Source organism: Hydra vulgaris, chromosome 05, assembly GCF_038396675.1.
Source record: "Hydra vulgaris chromosome 05, alternate assembly HydraT2T_AEP".
Lineage (NCBI taxonomy): Eukaryota > Metazoa > Cnidaria > Hydrozoa > Anthoathecata > Hydridae > Hydra > Hydra vulgaris.
This window is the reverse complement of record NC_088924.1, coordinates 26,450,792-26,473,601: the sequence shown is the minus strand read 5'-3', so window position 1 is coordinate 26,473,601 and position 22,810 is coordinate 26,450,792. Positions and strand designations below refer to the sequence as shown.

Below are 22,810 nucleotides of genomic sequence, written 5' to 3'. Positions count from 1 at the left end.
AAAACGCAGCGGTACAAGCAAGGCATGCCAGCGTCTTGCCATCATAATGTGCCATTGGCGGTAACACAGCGGCCCGATAAAGGCATGTTTGCTGGGAACACTGTTTAAAAGTTTGCAATTGATTTTTAAAACTTATTGGGAAAATCTTATAATGAAAGTTTAAAAACAAGACCAAGATTTATATGACAGTCATGTTTTAAATTTTAAAATTTTGATTTCCTTCAATTTTTTGGTTGTAAAATTAGTTCAAAGATTTGAAAAGTTCAGTTGGTAAAATTGTCGTAAATTGATAAAATTCTCGTAAATATTCCTAAATATCTAAAGGAAAAAAAATATTTAGAAAAAGGAGAGAAAACTACTCAGTTGTGGTATTTTGCAAAACTATTGAACCGTAATTTTTTTTGTAATAAAAATAAAAGAGTTTATTTACTATAAGTTTAAGAGGAAAAAAAAAAATGCTTTTTAATAAACAATTTTTATATTAATTCAAAAATTACTAAAATTTTTTGATAATTAAAAAGAAAAAAAAAAAAAAAGAAGTCACCGCAAACGATGCACCTTTATTCTTAGATAAACGTATCAAAAAATAAATAAATAAATTATAAAAATATATACATAAAATTTACAAATATACGTATATACATTGAATATCAAAGATAGATTTTAAATTTCTGACCTCTTAAATATAAATTTAAAACCACGAAGGTTTTCGATCTAAACTGCTTTTCTCAAGAGATCTTAAAAAAATTTAAAAGCAAACAAAAGATTTTACAGCCTTTTAAGTTAAAACAAATTTGCAAAAAACGTTTAATGTTTTCAAAAATTTATTTCAAAATTCTAAAAGACCTATAGAACTTTTTAATTAGAGTCAGAAGGACTATGATTTATAATAATCGAAAAAAAAAAGCTATCAATGTCCTACTAAAGCAATTTCAAGACTTAATAATTCTGTTTATAAATCGTTTAAAAAAATTTGAAAACAACACATGAAAGCAAAATATGCGTTTTTATAGGACCAAATTCTTTAAAACTAAGATAATAACTAAAAACTTTTCGTTTTGGTTGACCAACATAATTGAGTTTTCCAGACGAAGTAACAAAAAAAATACCTAAGAACCCCAGCTCAACTTGTAAACCTTAACTAATTAAATGACATAATTTTTTGGCTCATAAACAGTTTTATAAACAAAATCCAAATGTGAGTTCATTATAAATCGAAAGATCCATTGACGCTATATCTTTAGATTTATTTCACTTACTACATAGTCTATTAATCAACTATGATAACGCTATGCTACAGAGCCTGCAATTGTTCCGTAAGGATGGCAGAACTTCTCATCCATGAGTAAAGCTAAAAGCTGAGTAACAGCATCACGAAATTCAGAAATTTCGAATATTGTGTCTAATGTGTTTAATTCACAATTTTGATCAACGGAGACATATATTTTTAAATATCCTAAATAATAAAAATTGATTTTAGTAATATTATTGTGAAATCAATAGTAATAAGTAAAAGATTAAATAATTACCATTATAATCTTTGAAGTGAATAATTCCTCCTGATCTTTTATGCACCATACTAACTTTCCAAACTGTGGTGTCATTTAAGCAGTTATAGTCATTGCAGTTCAACTCAAACAGACAAATCAATCTATATATATATATATATATATAATGGAAAATACATCATTTACGGTGACATACTATTTATTTAACTTATTAAAATTTTATTAATTATAAATGTGTGATATTTCGGCTCATATAGTGGGAGCCATTTTCTTACTAAAATACGTTACAAAAGTTTGTTTTTACAATAATTTGTAAAAACGAATTTTTACAAAATATTACAAGTTTTTTTTAATATTTAACAAAAATTGGTTTCCCATGGTGAGTCATCACTAGTTTGGCATTATCCAGGTTTAGAATTTTATTTTTTGGGTAGCAACATTGCAATCTGTCTATTTCAATAGCCTCCCTGATTTTTCTAGTACAATTATTTGAGATAACTGAAAGTGTTTAATGATTATTCCAATTAATTATACCTTTGCAATGCTGTGGATGTTCAACAACTCCAGACGCTTTCCAGTTCACTTTAGTCGAGTTTTTTTGATGATTAGCTATTCTTGTTGTTTTCTTTTTCCTGGTTTCACCTACATAAAAAGCGCCGCATATACATTCAAGTTGGTAAACACCTGGGTAACTGTTTAGTGGTAGCATTGATTATTTTTGACATAATATGTTTAGTGAAGATCTTCAGCGCAGAGTACAAAATTCATCGTCTTTTGTATCTTATTATTATTTTTGTATTTTATAACAAAAGAATGGACAATTAAAGAAAATGAGGTTCAGGTATCATTTTAGTAACAAATTTGTATCCGTCAGTACCGCTAGATAAAGCAATTTCAGCTATTATTGATATTTTAAATAATGATAAAAATGATCTTTAACTGCATACTAAATTAATTTTAACTGACGTTCATAAATCAATTAAACTTTGTCTAAGTAAATGCTATTTTCTGTGGGATAAAAAAACTTATATTTTAAAAAACTATGGTCCGATTGGATTATTTATAATGGTAGTAATTTCAAAAACTTACTTACAAACATACTGAATAAAACTCAATTCAACAAGCATTAACCATTCATGTTGCACCATTAACATTTAAACTTGTTTTAAATGTTATTGCACCAATAACATTTAAAACAATAATATTTAATGTTGATAACTGCCACGCACCCTTTTCTAACTCTGACAAAGCAGAATCGTTTCTGACACTTTTAAATTCTCAAGACAAAGCTAATCAATACACAAGTGAATACCAAAATAATCAAGATCAACTTAACTTCTTAGATGCCTGCATTTCAACAAACCGTATTACTCACAAATATAACTTTTCTATATACTGCAATAATGCAATAACGAATGTACTTGTAAAACCACAATCGGGAATATCACTATATATTGCAATAGGGATATTTAAAGGTTTTCTTGCAAGAGCTTATAAATTACGCACTAGTAATTATATAGACAAAGAAATTGAGTTCCTAATTAAAATATTTACGGAAAATAGATATTCCCGACACCAACTTCTAGACATTGTAAACTAGTTCTAGAAGAATTTTTCATCTAAAAGTAAATTATAAAAGCAAACTATTTATAACGACTGTCAACAATAAGAACAAAATTGTACAATCACCAAAAAAATTAATATTTTAACTTTATTTGAATTAAAGTTTTATAAATTTTATAGTTAAGTTCCTATTTCCTTTATTATATGTTGCAGTTCAACTTTTAATTCATGATAGAGCAATGAAATCACATCATTTTTTAAATATATTTCATATATATACATACATACATACATACATACATATATATATATATATATATATATATATATATATATATATATATATATATATATATATATATATATATATATATATATGTATATATATATATATATATATATATATATATATATATATACATAATCGTTATGCGCTTTAACGACTTCATATATTTTTCGTAATGCTTCATTGAGCTTATTCTATCGAAATTAGTTGTTTTCATGACTTTTCTTGAAGTTGTAAAACATAGCTCCGTTTGACACAGTTTGTAGATTTTTGACCTAACCCCAACAAAAACACCCGGAAAAATCCTTTTGAGGGATGATAGTACATACCAATAGGAGTTCATAGCAATAAATCTTAAAATCAGGGATTACCGTCCGTGGGACTTTTTTACGTTTAAAGTTCTAAATTAGAGTGAAAGTTAGTTTTCTTTATTTTCTGAATTCAATAATTAGTTTTACAAAAAACTTTATAAAACAAAAAATGTTCTACATAAAATTCTAAACAACTCTTATCTTATTCATATTTTCACAAAAACGCGTTTTTAACCTTCAAAATTCGAGACAAAAAATTGGCATTTTGTCTACCATAATGTCACGCTGAAAAAATATCTTTTACAACCATCGTGTCACACTGAAAAACGATTTTTTGACAATCTCAATTCATTGAACCTGATTTAGACTTCAATGATGACAGGGTTCCATTAGGAATTTGTGTCAACTGCAGATTTCAACTTGGAAAATTGGATGGCTCCATGAAAAAAGTTCCAACACTTTTCAACTTTCAGAACATCTCAAAAAAGCCTTCAACTCGCTCATCACTTATTTGTGATTGTTTGATCTGCCAAATAGGTAAACTGAGAGGAAAGGAGCAACATCCTCTGAACAAACTTGAGGACTCCTCTGAAAAATCAATCAAGCCTAAAAACCAGAGCGTTGAAAAGAGATGCACCAAATGTCTTTCATTAATTGGTCGTGGACTCCCTCACAACTGCACACCGGGGACTCGCCATGAAAATTTGAAAAAAATTGTTGAAGCTGATGGAAAGGGCGCAGAGTTAGTAGCTTCAGCAGTTATTGCTTCAAAAGATTCATCTCCTAATGGAACAATTCGTCTAACTCAACAAGCTGGAGGCAAAGCCATTCCACTGCGAAGAGGGGCATCAGTAGCACAACAGCTGTTCAGAACCCCGCTTTCTACTCAGAATATGGTTCACATTCAGCAAAACACTGGACTCTCCAATAATGGTATGCGAAAGCTTGGCTCCACTTTGAATCAAATCAGTCCCTTATGGTTGGTAGAACCCAACTTTCAACTGAAAAAAGTAGCAGACCACTTTACAATTAGCAGCATGAACCTGTCAGAAGACAACCAGACCAGGGAGGTTGTGCACTGCCATAGTCTCATTGACCTCAGTGTCAACGTACAAGTTTCAAGAGACTTGGGAGATTCAGTCATCTTGAAGCTGGGAATAGATGGAGGTGGATCATTTTTGAAGGTCAGTTTCACTCACATTGAACTGGAAAAGAATGAGTTGGAGCCACAAAGTCCTGTTCAAAAAAACATGAAACTAACTTCTCCACTTTCAGCCAAAGCAACAAGTGTCAAGCAGCAAATGCTTGTTGCTCTCTCTCAAGACACACCTGAAACTTACCAGAATGTCAAGCAGATTTTTGGTCTCATCAAAATCCATGAGAAGTCTTTGCTAGACTCTTTGGTTATTTCCTGTGATTTGAAGCTTGCTAACATTCTCTGTGGAATTCAATCACATAGTAGCAAACACCCTTGCTGCTGGTGTGAGGCAGAGAACACAAACCTCATCAGATGTGGCCATCCAAGAACCTTCGGTCAAATTCGCAAGCAATTCGTAGAGTTCATGAAATCAGGCGGTGACATTCGCAAGTCGAGAGATTTCAAAAATGTTGTTCATCTGCCCTTGCTTGATTTTCATGATGACATGCTTGTGCTGGAAGCCATCCCACCTATGGAGCTTCATCTATTTCTTGGTGTGGTCAACCATCTCTTCAAAAACCTCTGCAATCTTTGGCCAGATGCAAAGCAATCGCCAACCACACTGCACCTTTCTATTCAACCATTCCATGGGGGCCATTTTAATGCAAATGATTGCCTTACGCTGCTGAATGGATTAGATTGCCTGAAGCAAATTGCAGAGCAAAAGTACTTCAAACAGGCCGATGGATTTATTCAAACTTTGTCTCTGTTCAAAGATGTTGTTACATCTTGTTTTGGAACCACTTTGGATCCTGATTTTGAAGCAAAAATTGAAAGCTTTAAACAGAGCTACATTAATCTTCCAGTCTCTATTACTCCCAAAGTACATGCTGTCTTTCATCATGTTCCTCAGTTCATCAAAAGAAAAAATATGGGACTAGGACTTTTCAGCGAACAAGCAACTGAGACTCTTCACTCAAATTTCTAGCCCTTCTGGGACAGATACAAAAGAAATCCACAGAATCCTGATTATTCCAAGCATCTCCTCTCTTGTGTCATTGAATACAATAGCAAAAAAATCTAGTCTCAACAAGTCAATGGTAAGTTATAGCTACAGATTGCTAAGTTGCATCTTAAAAAAAAACGTAAATTTGGGGGAAAACCCAGATCAAAAATGATTTCAAAGAATAATCCAAAGCTTTTTTTTCAGTTTCCTCTAGAACTAAAGGAAAGGTAACAAGAAAGAACAAAAATGTCAAAGAATCAAGTGAGAACAAGCCAAACCCAATGAAGTTGAAGAAGAATATTTGAACTTATAGAAAAATGTTTTTTCAAGGAAAACTAATCAAATTTTGGAAAATATGAATAAGATAAGAGTTGTTTAGAATTTTATGTAGAACATTTTTTGTTTTATAAAGTTTTTTGTAAAACTAATTATTGAATTCGGAAAATAAAGAAAACTAACTTTCACTCTAATTTAGAACTTTAAACACAAAAAAGTCCCACAGACGGTAATCCCTGATTTTAAGATTTATTGCTATGAACTCCTATTGGTATGTACTATCATCCCTCAAAAGGATTTTTCCTGGTGTTTTTGTTGGAGTTAGGTCAAAAATCTACAAACTGTGTTGAATTTAAAATAATATTTAATAACATTTTTAAAAGTCAAAGTTCTAAAAATGTCATAAATTTTTAAAACATTTTTTGCATTATTTGATTCATTTTATTATATTCTATTATGTATTTATTATATGTATTTTTATTATTATGTTATTTCATTATTCTCATTCTCATTTAATTTTTTGATTTTGAACAATTTGTAAAACTATTATTAAAGCTGTTTTATCATTTGTTTTACCATTGATTATCATAGAGTTATAAAACTTTAAGTACAATCTGATTTTTAGAAGTCTATTTAACAGTTTAATATTTTTAAAAGACTTGATAGTGTTCAAAAAAAAGTTACGGCTGATTCATGGCACAGAGGTGGCTCTTTCATTGACACAATGTTATGAAAGAGCGGTTTTCTTTCTTTTTTTAAAGCAGGTGTATGATTAACATTGTTATTAACATTGTTATCCGATTTATTTTAGTTTTAAAATATTACCCAATAATGTAATTATTGAATTAAAAAAAAAAAAAAAAAGTTATTACAATTGAGTTTTTTTCACGCCATTTTAAAACTGGCTCTTTCATACACACTCTCCCCTATCAGGGCTTGTGATGAAGTGGGCGCGATCGCACCACACTCGTAAAACAACGCTCATTTAGCTGATAACAAGATTATAAAATCACTCTTGTCCAAAAGTCTTACCATCTCCTATCACAAACTTGTTCACAGAAAGTAAACTATTACATTCCTACTCTACTAGAAATATACACAATGGAAAACTAAATGTACCATCTTTTAAAACCCAGAAGGGTTTTAAAAGATGGTACATTATGGTAAAAATTCTATTGTTTATCAGTGCGTCTGTGAATGAAACAGGAACCTTGCATGCATTTTGAATGAGTCCAAAAAAATTATATCCTAAAATACCTTTACTCCATCTTAAACAATATCATTTAAAAAAATTCTGAAAAACTTTTTATTCTAACTTTTAGACATTATTCTTACGAATAAAATATTCTTTTAATTTTCTTTTCGTCATTACTACAATTATCATCAGTACTTTTTATTTATTTAATTTTTTTATTTTATTATTAAAACCTGCAAATTATGATTTCTACATGTTCGTTTTCATGTATGCTCCTTGTGTTTACGGTCCATATGTTTCAATGAATGTTTTTGCTTATTATTACTTATATTATGTTTAAAAATTGGTGTCACTCCTTTGATCAGATTTCTGTATGAGTGACACCATCCTAAATAAATCATTAACTTATTATTATAAATAATTTTATGCTCATAACTACCATTATAATATTTTTTATTATTATTATTTTTTCATTGTAATTAATGTAAACATACTTATTATTACTATTACTATAACTTGTATTAATTTTTTTTAATCTTATATTATAATATATTATTATTACTGTTATTATTGTTATTATTATTACTATTATCAAAACTATTTTAAAATGATTTACGGAAAATAAATAGCCTGTTGTTGTTGTTGTTTCTGCAAGTTTCTGTTTTGCACTATTGTAATGAATGAACATTTTAAAGTCGTTAATAATTGCTAATTTCAATAATGGAATGTTAACTACTTTAACCAAGTGCACGTGGAAACATAATGCGAATATAAAAATGAAATAAGAATAGAAAATTAGAAAATCACTATAAGAAAATTAAAACTGCAGAACATTTTTAATTTTGTAAAAACATCAAGTAAGATTAATTTGATTGTTTGTAATATTTCACACATCGTTTATAATAAAAATAAATATTCAAAATAGAGATTTTTTAAACTCGTTTTGTTCATAGTATAGGTTTTTTATTAACTATTACTTATGATAAATCGAACTAGAATATGATTCTGCTGTTTAGAAAGTCCGAAATCAAGGACATTTCAAAAAGAAACAAATTAATGTTGTCAACATTTATTAAATAGAAAGTTGAAGAGGTAATAGGCTTTAGAACTGAAATACAAATGGAATTATATACATTATTGAAAAATACTGCAAAGTTTGTATAAGAAATCTGCAAAGTTTGTATAGGGAAACAGTATTACAAGATTGTAAAAGCTTGATACGACAAGGTGCTTTATGGTTTATTGATGGGACCACATAACTGAAAGGCATTTTGAAAAAGCATCTCATTACTACAATAAGATGTGAAAGCGAGAAACCCTCAAATGAGCGATGTGTTACATCAACTGATATTTTGCACACCATTATTGTATTTTGTTTTGACAATTTGGCCATCACACTTTTACACATTTAGTAAATGCTTCATGATAAGGTTAATGTTAAACGTTGATATTTAATTATTTCAAAAATGCACTGAAATAACTAAACTATGAGAAAGTTAAAAATAATAATAACCTAAAACAAAATTGTCAACGAAAGATAAAAAAATTAAACCTAAAAAAACTTAATTAAAATAAAAGAAACCGTATTATATTAACGTTTTTAACTAACGACACTTAAGTAGCATTAACTAAAAATTGTTAACTCTTTTTTATTAGGGATCGTCCATATAGTACGAACGCTTAGAGAGAAAGAGGGGGTCTGCAAATGGGGTATATGAGACAGGGGGAGGGGCAGTACTTTAATTATAAAAGTATGGAGACACTAAATTTAAAAAAATATCATAAAATGTTGGGTTGGTAAGTGAAAATCGTTGATACTTTTAGGGAGGTAGAGGGTTCTCAAAAAAACGTATCGTAAAATGTGGGGGAGGAGGGGGTTAACGAGAAAAAAGCGTACGTATTTTATGGACAACCCCTTATTCATTCTTCAGTAACATTAAAAAAGTTAAAAGCATAAACTAATTTTACTTAACATAAGTTAAAAAAGTGTGAACTAATTTTATTTAACATTTGTTAAAAAAGCGTGAACGTTTTTTCTTTTAAAGACACTTTCATTAGTCAAATTTTAAAAGTTTTAAATGATTTAGATTGATTATAAAAAATGTGTACTTTTATAAATAATAAATAATAACCAAAATAATTGTTTCTTTTTTGCTATGATTCAATTAAGATGTTTGAGGAAACAGTGACAATAATTTACTTTGTTTAAGTAGTGCCATGAGTGCGCTGTTGTAGACACTACTTCAAATATTTGTTGACGAAAGAACAATGTACAACAAATAAAAAGCTTTTTAGGAGCACGGTCCTCAGCAATTTTCAAATTTCACGATCGCTCTATAACAATGTACGGAACCTAGGTAATCTAGGTTTTAACAACCGATTTATGTTAAAAACAAGTTCAAAATTGATTTAAACTCTTTAAGTTTGAAATGGTTTCTTGTGAGTAAAAGTGTCTCTATAAAAATACTCATCTTGAGCTGATACTAAATACACTCAGCTACTGTCTTGTAGAAGGCCTCCTAGGCAAAGACTTAAGGGGTAAACAGATTCTATCTTTTGACCAGCCTTGCACCCCTTCTTCATCTATTAGGCTGGCACAGATGTATCTATAATACATTGTTTCCAGTTTTGGATGAATGATGGATCTTCTTGACTAAATTCATGGGTTTTACTTGTGCTCTTATTTTTGTGACTAGGCAACTCATTCTATTATCTCACATCATATCATATCTCCTAATAAGGGTACAGCTCTAAAACTCAGTTTTATGGTTCTGAGGCTGGCTGGTAGTCAGGTTACCTGAACTCTGTGGTAGCTCTCAGAGAGACTGATTCCATCAGCAGCTGTAAAATATCATAGTACTAAAAGTGCCATGTTGCGCATGATGGTGTCCCTGTTCTTACTTATGGTGTGCATTGTCGAGGCCACATTTGAAGCCCTTTGTAGCGCCTTAGGATTTATTAATAGTAATGAGGTAATTGCTCGGACTATTGAATAGTGTACTGAGTTTTATCTATTCATTGAGTCAAGTTCTTTAACACATTTAAAAAATGACTAAAGTACCAAAAACTATTAAACACAACAAATCATGGTCATCACCAAGTTCTCTTTCACTAATACTCATGATCTTCGAAGTTTTCTTCGGTTGAGTATTATCTCACTATATCTACTTGCTCTTTGTGAAATTAATTTGAGCTCAAATGTCTCATTTAGTGATCTTAGTGTTGATGGTTATCTTCCTTTAATTCGTAAAGACTCCAATAGTCACATGCCTGGCCTGGGCATTTACATTCGTAAGAATTCACCCATTTGTCATGAAACTAGATTTGAATCCACAGACTATTCTATTATGTGCTTTCATTTAGCACCACTTTACTCTATTGCCTTTCTCTTTGTTTTATATCACTGTCCTTCATCTCAAGACTGCACTCTTTTTAATGTTATTTCTGATTGTATTGACCAAGCCCTCTCTCTTTATCTATCAGCCAATATTGTTGTTGGTGGTGACTTTAATGCTCATCATGCTGGTTTGGCTCTAGTGTCAGTGACTCTGCAGGTATTAAGGCCCACAACTTTTGTCTTTCTCAATCTCTAACTTAAATAGTCAACTCTTCATTATCAGAATTCCCCTATCATCATACTTCTTACAACTACCTTAAAGCTGAATGAGCCCTTGGGTACAAAATCTTTCATCTTCCTGCTGACAAATGTGCTTCTTATTTAACTTCTTGGATTTAGGCTGGCATATAACCTTTTATTTCCTCTCAACGATTTCAAGTCTCACTCTTCTCCATGATTTTCTTCTCAATGTGCTGCTGCAATTTTTCTAATTGTAAGCATTACTTTCATATCTATCAGCAAAACAATTCTCCAGAAAACAAATGTCTGTTTACTATTGCTAGAAACCATTGTAAAAAGATTTTGTATAACACAAAAGCCCGCTATTCTCACAAAATCTCGTGTTTCATCTCAAAAATTAGGCTCTCATGACTTCTGCAGAATCTTTAACAGTATCTGTAATAAGGGCAAATCTGTCCTTCCACCTTTCTTGTATGGTTCAGATTTTGTCACCTCACCTAAAGATAAAGCTGAATTGTTTGCTAAGAACTTCTTATTAAAATCATCTTTTGATTCCACTAGTCGCATTCTACCTGATATAGCCGACTAACAAGTTGAGCTATTACTTGATGTTCGTATCACTCCAGCTTCTGTATCTAACATGATTTCCTACTTAGACTGTTTTACAGCTTGTGGTCCAGACAACATACCTGTTGTAGTCTTGAAGAAGTGTTCTCAGGAGCTGTAGTCTATACTTTCAAAACTATTTAACAAGTGCTTATTAGAATCTTATTTTCCAGCCTGTTGGAAAGTAGCATCTGCTACCCCTATTTTCAAATATTCTGGAGAGGGATTTGACTCGTTAACTACTGCCCCATTAATCTTCTTACTATCATAAGCAAGGTTTTTGAGTCTTTAATTAACAATCACTTAATCTTGAATTTAATAACTTACTTTCTGATCATCAACATGGAATTCAATCTTCTCGTTCTACTGCTGATTAAAGTTATTGCTCTTGTTATTTCTAAAGCCTTTTATAAAGCTTGGCATGCTGGTTGTCTCCATTAGCTTTCTTCTTATCGTGTATCAGGTAAGATCTTTAAGATTATTGAATCCTTCCTTACCAATCATAGTATAAAAGTTGTCCTCAATGGACAGGACTCTTCTTCATATCATGTAACTTCAGGGATTACTCAAGGTTCTATCCTTAGCCCTATACATTTTTAATTTTATATTAATAATCTTCTAGAAATTCTCTCATCTAAGATGGCATTATTGGCTGATGATATTACCATTTATTCTTGTCTAGATAAGAAGCTAACGCTTTCTGATTGTTTGGTGTTTTTTTAGGTGTTAATCTACAATGTTTTGATCTTAGTTATTCTAACTATTATTATCACGGTTTGTTAAGAAATAGTATCTCTGGATTTTTTATTGTCTATGAAACCTCTTGTATTTGAAACTATTAAATCAGGTAGGTATTCCAAGGTTAAATCATCTACATTTTTTACTGTTTTGTAAAATTGGATTAGGTCATTACAGTCTTTTTTCAATAGTCATTTGTGAAGAGAATATTTGTTTCATAGTTGAAATAAGACTTTTGTTTTACGTTGAATCGTTTATATATATATATTATATATATATATTATATATATATATATATATATATATATATATATATATATATATATATATATATATATATATATATATATATATATATATATATATATATATGAAATTTAACTTGATTAAAATTTCCATAATTAAGATTCTGTAATTAGTCTATATTGAGATGACAGAAAAAAAAACTAGATATAATTTACAATTTTAACCCTATAACAAAGGTGCAATACTTTTATAGTATGCCAATTAGATATTTTGGTAATATGAATCTATACTAGGATAAAGTAAGGTTTAATAAAATTATTCAAAAAAATAGTTAAAGTTTCTAAATGTATGAAAAAGTATGAAATATTCTGTATGAAATGAAAAACTAATATTGTTTTTGTAAACTTTTTTCATAAATTTGTATAATGTTCAATTACAAATGTTCTAAATAGCAAATCCTTTATAAAAATTACCAAATACCTCAAAAATCCATTAAAATAATTTAATTCATAATGTTGAAAGAAAATAAAAACAAACCTGTAAAGCATTAATGCACTTGGTATAGCATCTACCAAAACGATCTCATTGGAATTTTCTGAAAACTGTAACGAACATTTATTTGTTTCTGGTTGCTTCACACAAGTGGAAATTTTATTTGTTGCATTTGAAGTATCGATACAACTAATAGCATCTTGTGGTTGGAAGTACCAATAATCATCTTCAATATCGTAAACAACAGGTATTTGGAGTAAATATTCTTTCTGAGTCAATGCCCAATATTCTGCAATAGTAGCCTGCAAGTTATGCTGCTCTTCTATTGAATCAGTATGTTGTGAACTTGATATATAGTACTCACAATTTAAAATGTAACCACCGTCATATAAGTCTATATCTGACTCAGCATTATTTTCTTTCAGGTGTTCTTCGGTTTCAATTTCATTAAGGCTACTATCACTAGAAGCACTTGACAACTCACTATCTATTTTAGAAAACAAACATACATCTGTATTGAGGCTGGATATAGAATGTTTAAGCAGGCTTTGTTTTCTTTTGACTCTCCATTTTTCAAGTCGATCAGACAAATCAACAAAGCATGAACTATCGAGGGAACTTCCTACCATAAAAGGAGTATTAGTTGTTGGAGATATTAAAGGGCTTTTTTTTTTTGTAGGTGAATATGTTTCTTTCTGTTTTAAAATTTTCCTTTTCTGACATTTAGATGCATTCCTCATACAACCACCTGCTGATGCCCGTATCATTGAGTTATATAAACTCTCAGTTTTAGAGTTCAACCCTAATGGGTGCATTATAAAATGTGGATGAGTAAGCAATTGCAAAAGCTCTAAACAATCTTCACGGTATACATCCACAGCTGGAGAACCATGAGCAAATGTTGAAGACATTCCTGCTTTCCAATCACATAGCTCAAATATTAACCCCGTTTTATAGTGTTTCAGTCTAAATCTATAAAATTTAAATTAAACTAAAAAAAACTAATGAAATAAACTTTTTATGCTTCAAACTTATGTTACTAATTTCTAGGTTTGTCAAAACACCCGCCACTTGTCAAGCTGTTAACTTGTCAGTTTGTTAAAATACTGCTTCTGTCATGGATGACATGATAATGCTGCTATCACCATGAACCATTATCTACATATCTTGTAAAAATTATAATCAAAATTTAAAAAAATATTTTTCAAATTTGAAAAAAATATTTTTCGATACAAAAATATTACAAGAAATAATGTAATATTATATTTTATTATACACTATACAAAAAAGTTTAATATATAAAATAAATTATTATACTATACAAAAACATATAGTATAAAAATATAGCTATAATATATAAATAACTAGCAATATAAAATTATTACACCAAAATTTAACTATTTATTGTTTTCAATTTATCAAATACTATAAAAAAAAATAATTTAGAGTTAAAAAATTTAAAAATTTTACCTCCATATACGATAAAATGTCAAACCGATCTCAGCAGTAAGAAAAACCCTGAAAATACACAACCAGCGATACATCAGCAAACAACTTGGAATTACTTGATAGGCACGTATGTTGCAGATTCTATCATAAAATTTATCCTTTTTTTTATGGGGAAATAAATCTGACATATATCCTCTTCTTTTGTCAAGAAAAACCCAGCGTAACTCTTTTATATTAAAGTATAATTCCATATTTTTGTCAAACACTTGAGATTTGTCGTCTTGATCAAAAGACGAAGTCTAAGCGGAAAATAAATATATTAATAGAAATTGAAAAAAAATAAGCCAGAATAAATATATTGATAGAAATTTTAAAAAAATAATTGCAAAATAAATATATTAGCCGGCATTCGGTAAATACTTTTAGTCTGGAGAAGCAGCAATCAGAGTCATGTGGTGTCATGACAATATGTGGTCAACACAGATTTTTTATTTAGCATATTTTGTAAAAATTTTTGGAAACAAAACTATTACTTGGTAAATGCTAACTATTTTATTCTATAAAACACATTCAACGATCAACCCCCTAATCCCTTAAAAAAAAGGTTAAGCTATTACTTCATGATTGATTTCTAATCTAATATATAGCTACCTAGCTCATTGATTCCCAGATTTCTGATTCCATAATGCTGTAATTACTACTTAGTGGTTAATTATAATAATAAAAATAAATTATTTTCATGCGCTTCAAGTAATTAATCAATTAGTTTATATATCATCATCCAGTGAAACATTTAAATATCAGTTTAGACATAATTTAAAAAAATCAAAAATTTCACTTCAAAAAGTCATTTATTTAATTATTTTATTTAAAAACATACATATATATATAATAAATTACATATTTGTATAAATATATATACAAATATATAATAAATTATGTATTTTGAATGAATATAATTAATTTTAATATAATATATATTTTAATACATGATAAATTATTTTTTAAACAGCTATTAAATTATTGATATCAAAATAAATTAAATTTATATATGCAAATGGTTGCTAAAAACAAGTGCCATGGATGCTCCTGAATTAAATATTTATTAAGTATGCATAATCCAAAAAGTTTCTTGATTTTGACAGTATTCTGCTCTTCGTAAATTTAGCAACTAAATTCTAAAGTTAAATGCACAATCAGATACATTATACTCTAACAGAGAAAATAATAACTGTTATTGATAGTTCATAATAGAAATCCAAAAAAGATAAAGGCTAAAATAAGAGTTAGATAAAACAAATTGACAACACCAGATAAAGACAACACCAGATAAAGACAACACCAGATAAAGACAATACCAGATAAAGACAACACCAGATAAAGACAACACCAGATAAAGACAACACCAGATAAAGACAACACCAGATAAACACAATACCAGATAAAGACAGCAACAGATAAAGACAACAACAGATAAAGAAAACAACAGATAAAGACAACAACAGATAAAGACAACACCAGATAAAGACAACACCAGATAAAGACAACACCAAATAAAGACAACACCAGATAAAGAAAATGAAATAAGAACAAAAGATCTAAGCAATCTGACTAGATAATTGTTCTAAATCTACCTTGTAGAATAGATACTGATTTAAAAAAGATGCAAAAAATAGATACATAAATATCTAAATAGCATTATAAATGATCTGATAAAACTAAAGAAAAATAGTATCTTCACAATTTTTTAATTCAAATAATGAATCGAGTAAAACCAGGTCAAACACACACTTATCAATAAAAATTTAATAACTTTTTTTTTTTTTTTTTTTTTTTTATTAGATAGGCAATAAAAAACTACATAAGATAATATAAATATTTGATAAAAAAAAAATAAAATTATCAAAAATATTAAATGTACAGAAAAAAAATTGTGCGGTGTTAGGCGACATTCTGATAAAACCGCACACTTGAGAAAACATTGAATTTTTAAAATTTTAACTTTTTTTAAATTATTTTTTTAAACACAACTTATATTTAAGAAACGATATTCAAGTTTTAACATTTTTTTGCAACAAAAAATTTAGTTCCAACTACACATTTCTTTGGTAAACATGTTTCTTTGCACAACTGTTCCTGTCACATTTAATTCTCCCATTGCAATATTTCTGTGTGTAACTGTACTCTGCACTTTTTACATTTTGCAACTTTTAATCTTTTGGCTGCTGGTACTTAATCTTCATTATTGCTTTGCTGAGGTTGCTCAGGGATTTGAGTACTTGGTATAGAGAGTCTACGCTTTGCGTTAAGTTTAGCATCTTTCATGGCTTCCTTTGTTGCTTTTTCTTTATCTTTTTGTTTGAGGAACTTGATCACATTTTCTTCAGTAATACATTTTCCGCGAAGTTTTTCCATAAGCCTTTACGCTTCATTTGAGAGTACTGTTGTTGTACCTGAGTCATGGAATGGCCTTTGTTGTTGTTATTTTTGCGATCTTTGAGTGTTGAGACTTGAACGCCATGTTTGAATGTAGCTTTTCTCAGTGATGTTTTACTTTCTTTCATATCAGTTAATGTGGCTAGTATATCTTTCTTGTATGCTTTTATTTTTTTAGTTGACATGTTAAAGTGAGTGAGTTAAATTGAATTGAGTGAGTGATGATTATATTGAGAAATAATATAATAATTGGTTTTTAATGAGTAAGAGATGATTATATTAACAAATAACATTATAGTTCATTTTTAATTAAACCGGAATTAATACTAAGTTGATTAGATAAAGATAGGCGCTTAGTCACTTGCGAATACTAAACTAAGTAATCAATCGAGTGTGCGGTTTTATCAGAAAAAAGAGTTTTTTTTACTTTTTTGATTTTTTATTTAACTTTTTATTCTTGCTGCATAAAAATCATACTATCAGAATTAAAATTCAATTTCCAACAAGATAGTGCTAAAGTTATTTTTATATCAGTTTTGGTTCAAGCGCTATTTTGTTCGTAACGATACAAAATATATAAAAAATTTTAACTCCCTGTTAAAGTTGTAAAAAAAAAAAGAAAAAAATGAAGTTGAAACAGCCTAAAATTTATAAATTCAAATAGAGGAGATGGTTCTGTATTTGAATCTATTTTTACTTTTTTCATAGCCATATCCGTTTAGTTTTTATCTGATAATTTCGATCAGTGTGCGGAATGATATGGTGTACAGTTTGACACGGTTTTACTCTAATGAAGTTAAAAAAAAAAAGCAAAACGATTTAATGAACATCTAACATTATTTAGATGTTCATCATCAAAATAACGTAATGAACATCCTTAATCTCCTTAATAACTCCTTAATCTCCACAAATAATTTCTTAATCTCATTAATAATTCCCTAATCTCCTAAAATACAAGGACATCTGGTTATAAATAATCTTGAAATCTTTGATACAACTTCTATAAATAAATAATAATAATCTCAAACAATTCATTAACTCTTATAACTAAAAATTTAACTTTTAAAAATTAAAATTTAGTGCAACAATATTTTGTTAACTAACCTGTTTTGCAGATATATAATAAGAAATATAATAATAAGGACGGAGTATTTTTATGGTAATACTACAACTCAGAAGATTACCATCACCCTACCCTTAGGCTAACCCACAGTTAAACTGGGGGTTTTATATCTATTTTAAAACAAATATAAACCCAACTTTAAATCTTGTTTTTAAATGCACAGTGAAATTTATTTTATAATGATCAATCTTTATTCACCTATAAACTAAAATGAAAACAATCGCATTTAAAAAGTTCTAAAATACTTTTAGTTTCCAAATTTAATTAATATACCAAATAATATATATAATAAATATGTAATATATTAATTATATATTCATAATAACTATTATTTTCTCTAAAATAGTGAATAATTCAAATTGCCATAACTCTGTTACACTTCGTCTAGAATGCTAAAACTTTATTTTAACCCAAATGACAAATATTGCAGAGTATAGTAATTGGGATTTTTTTTTTACAAAAAAAAGCTATTCATTAATATCAAACATACAAAAAATAAAATTCATTTTTACAAAAAAAAGCTATTCATTAATATCAAACATACAAAAAAAAAACATTAAAAGTAAACCTGAAGCCATTTTTGAGAAATATACTCCACTTGCTCAAACATAGCTTTGCGAAGAATGGGAGAAATAAGTTCATTTTCAAAAGTATTGCATGTAACAAAGTACTTCATTTGATCAGGGGTATAATATAAATATTGAAATAGTTCTTGATAAACTTTCATCCAGTTTAAATGTGAAACACTTGCTTTACCATATAACCACTGCTGTGATGGCCAACTTTTAAGAACATTCTTCATCCAGAGTATTTGCAATTTTGATACATGGTTCCAGTATTTACATACCAAAGAACATTTTAAAATTGTCTTAGGTTCACAGTTAAAGAAAATTTCTAATAAAATATCTTCATGAAAACTCATTTTTTTTTTTTTTGCTAAATTATATATATATATATATATATATATATATATATATATATATATATATATATATATATATATATATATATATATATATATATATATATATATATATACATATATACAAGGCTGCAAGCAACCACTATTAAGTTGGGAGTTGCAAGAATACAAAGAATAGAGTTGAAGAGCAAGGAAATAGTGTTCATTTCCTAATGAGTTAGGAAAACAGGACAACATGAAAATGGGAGAGAGTTATTAAGAAATTGAAGTGCAAGGAAAAAATTAGACAAATAAAAGTTTTCAAAGCATACATGGATGCAGAAAACTAAAAATAAAGTCCATCCAGTAAAAAGATACAAATTTGCTGAATGACAAGTCAAGCAAGAATGAGTTTTGGTTGATGAAACTAGATATATCATCTATCCTTTGAGCAGTGACCATGATCAAGTTGCATCTCTTTCTTTTTTTGTAGAAAAAAGAAAGAGATGCAACTTTTGAGAGGATTGAAGTGAGTTCTAAAGAGAGGATTGAAGTGAGTTCTGGAAAAACACATTTGTATGACAAGAATCTTGTGTGGACTATAAGATGAAAAAGAGCTTAATTGAGATATGACTTTAGCAACTGATGCCAGAGTGATTCCGATGTCTAACAATAGGTTAACCTGATTAACTGGAATGACAGGAAAAGTAAGGCAAGAAAAGTATTCAAGAGCTTAATTAAAGAAAAAGTTTTGAAAATAGTTCTGCAAAAAACTTGGAAAAATATTCTGCAAGATCCTTGAGAGAGATAATAAAATTAGACCCATGAATAAGAGATGGAATGTTCAACTTAACAAAACTCTTTAGAGCCTAACTTCTGAGATAAGATACGAGATTTAGTAAACTGGGAATAATGGAGCTTAACATCAGACAAAAATATTTTACACTGATTTCTTATAATAATAGAAAGGATTTTTTTCTCAAGCAAGTTGTGCTTTTGAAAAAGATGAAAAAAATGATTACAATTAGATACAGCAGCTTCACAAGATGGTGAAAACCATGGAGTAGAATGTGACTTGAATTAAAAGCAAAAAAAAAGAATAAAAGCTTCTATACCTGCCTGGATCCAGGAGATTATGTAGGCGGTGCATTTATTAGCAGAGAGACAAAAAATATCAGTTTGAAGGGCTGTCATAAAGAAAATCACAGAATCCTAGTCAGACAAAGTTTACTATCTGAGTAAGAGTTTGGAAAACATAAAAGCTATGGGCTTTAATGCTAGGTCAAGTGATGTTAGATCAAGCCATTTAACATGATGCACATTAAAATCACAAATAACAACAATATTGGCAGAGGGGTAAAGTTAAAGGGCATGGTTAATTTGATAAAACATCTAAAAGAGTGCAGCCTTGATAAGAAGGAAAATAATAAAAACAAAAAGGAAGATAGAGTGAAGAATTTGCTCTATCTTCTTTCACATAGATTGTGAAGGAAGATAGAGTGATTAAAACCTGATTTCTGAAAAATAGGTTAATTGATGCATAAGTATGCCCCATCATGAGACTATCAGAGTCTTAGCAAATGAAAAAATAGTAGCCATCAATACAACATAAAGAAACAGCTAATTTCAAATAATTCTTGCAAAAAGAGTAAACAATTCTGATAAATTTTGCAATAGGTAATATTTAATTGATGGAAAGTTATTTTGAAGACAACGAATATTTGTGAAAGATACATTGAAATAGTTGGGTGGTGGTAATGTGATGGTGTTTTTGATGTTTAATATTCTTGGTTACTTTTATCATGGTTTCAGTTTAAAAAAACTTGACTCATTTATAGACAGAGCATATCATTCCAAGTAATGAACTATACAGCTATCTCAGTTATGATAATTAACAAAAAGTTGTAACTTAAGGCTCCTTATATGGCCTTAACAATGTATATCAGAAGCACTAGGAAGGGATACCATACATGGATAACATGGCACTTTTAATATTCAGATTTTTTTAAATTTTAAACTTTATCTTTGTTCTACTGTATAATTCAACATTATTGAGGTGACAACTTTTGCCCTCTATTGCGATGATATGTATATATATATATATATATATATATATATATATATATATATATATATATATATATATATATATATATATATATATATATATATATATATACACACACACATATATATAAATATATATATATTTATATAAAATGAATAAAAACAACTTTTGATGGAACTCTGAGTTTCATGCCTTTTGACAATCATTAGCCATTGTGTATCCTCCTACTTTATAAATGTATATATATATATATATATATATATATATATATATATATATATATATATATATATATATATATATACATATATATATATATATATATATATCATCATCATCATCATCATCATCATCATCATCATCATCATCATCATCATCATCATCATCATCATCATCATCATCATCATCATCATCATCATCATCATCATCATCATCATCATCATCATCATCATCATCATCATCATCATCATCATCATCATCATAATCATCATCTATTATTGCTCTGCTCTTTTAAGAACATTGAGCACTCTATTTTGTATAATACAATTTAAAATTATATATATATATATATATATATATATATATATATATATATATATATATATAATATTCTTTATAATTTATATATAATATATAAATTATAAAGAACATATCTACTTTTTTAAATTTTTCACACATGCCTATATATATATATATATATATATATATATATATATATATATAATATTCTTTATAATTTATATATAATATATAAATTATAAAGAACATATCTACTTTTTTAAATTTTTCACACATGCCTCTATATATATATATATATATATATATATATATATATATATATATATATATATATATATATATATATATATATATATATATATATATATATATATATATATATATATATATATATATATATATATATATATATATATATATATATATATATATATATATATATATATATATATATATATATATATATATATATATATATATATATATATATATATAAATTATAAAGAACATATCTACTTTTTTAAATTTTTCACATATGCCTATATATATATATATATATATATATATATATATATATATATATAATATATATATATATATATATATATATATATATATATATATATATATATATATATATATATATATATCAAATATATGTAACAACACGCAAATGACACAATATACAAAACAATAAAATCTAAAATTTAAATACTTCCATATAGTTTAAAAATAAATTATTGATAAATAAATCAAATTGTGTCTTTCAATATAAACTAACATAAATTGATTAAGAACAACAAATACCAAAACGAATAAAATAAAATAAAAACTGGAATAAGTTTCAACGAGTAGTAACTTTAGAAACCAGTGATTTATTAGGAACAGCAACAACTTTTAAATTGATTAAATGTGACTTCTGAATAGGAGATCTAACATGATGAAAATGTTGAGAAAATATTTGAACCAAGAGAATGTTTTGATCATTTTAAATTAAAGTAAACAAAGTAACAAAATGCTACGTCAAAACGCAGACCAGCTAAACCGATTTATTTAAAGTATCGTCACGTTCATTTCACAATCGCCATAGCAAAGTTATTTTTTCATGTTATGAGAAATTAATGAATAAAAATAAAAAATGCTATTTTTTCTCTGACATCACAATGAAAAAAAATATAAAAACACTACTTTCTAATTGGTGTAAGATATTATTTTAAACCAAGTTATTTTGATTTGTTTTATTGTGATGTAAAAAAAAAAGTAATTTTTTTGTAAACTTTTTTTATGCCTTTCTCATAACATGAAAAAATGACTTGGGCGATTGTGAAATGATCGTGACGATACGCAGTAGCGGTATAGAGGTAGTACGCTT

At 28.0% G+C, this 22,810-nt stretch overlaps 1 protein-coding gene across 2 annotated transcripts; it reads right to left on the bottom strand.

Moving 5' to 3' along the window:
* Nucleotides 1-904: 904 nt before the first annotated feature.
* On the bottom strand, nt 905-18,882 carry LOC136071925 (uncharacterized). 2 transcript variants are annotated; one of them, XM_065797754.1, is made up of 5 exons: nt 18,519-18,882; nt 14,413-14,690; nt 12,988-13,914; nt 1,530-1,651; nt 905-1,456 (listed from the first exon to the last, which is right to left on the bottom strand). In XM_065797754.1, the coding sequence occupies exons 1-5, from the start codon at nt 18,870-18,872 to the stop codon at nt 1,290-1,292; spliced, it is 1,848 nt and encodes a 615-aa protein (XP_065653826.1). In that variant the 5' UTR covers nt 18,873-18,882; the 3' UTR covers nt 905-1,289. The 2 variants fall into 2 exon arrangements, with proteins under 2 accessions (XP_065653826.1, XP_065653827.1); XM_065797755.1 differs by lacking the exons at nt 905-1,456; nt 1,530-1,651 and adding an exon at nt 2,043-2,150.
* Nucleotides 18,883-22,810: the final 3,928 nt, after the last annotated feature.

Bases quoted from the DNA above. Each gene is read 5' to 3' on its own strand.
- LOC136071925 (XM_065797754.1), bottom strand. From the start codon at position 18,872: ATGAGTTTTCATGAAGATATTTTATTAGAAATTTTCTTTAACTGTGAA. The intron at 13,915-14,412 runs GTAAAATTTTTA...TAAATTTTATAG, and splicing joins ACATTTTATCGTATATGGAG to ATTTAGACTGAAACACTATA. The intron at 1,457-1,529 runs GTAATTATTTAA...TTTATTATTTAG, and splicing joins TCACTTCAAAGATTATAATG to GATATTTAAAAATATATGTC.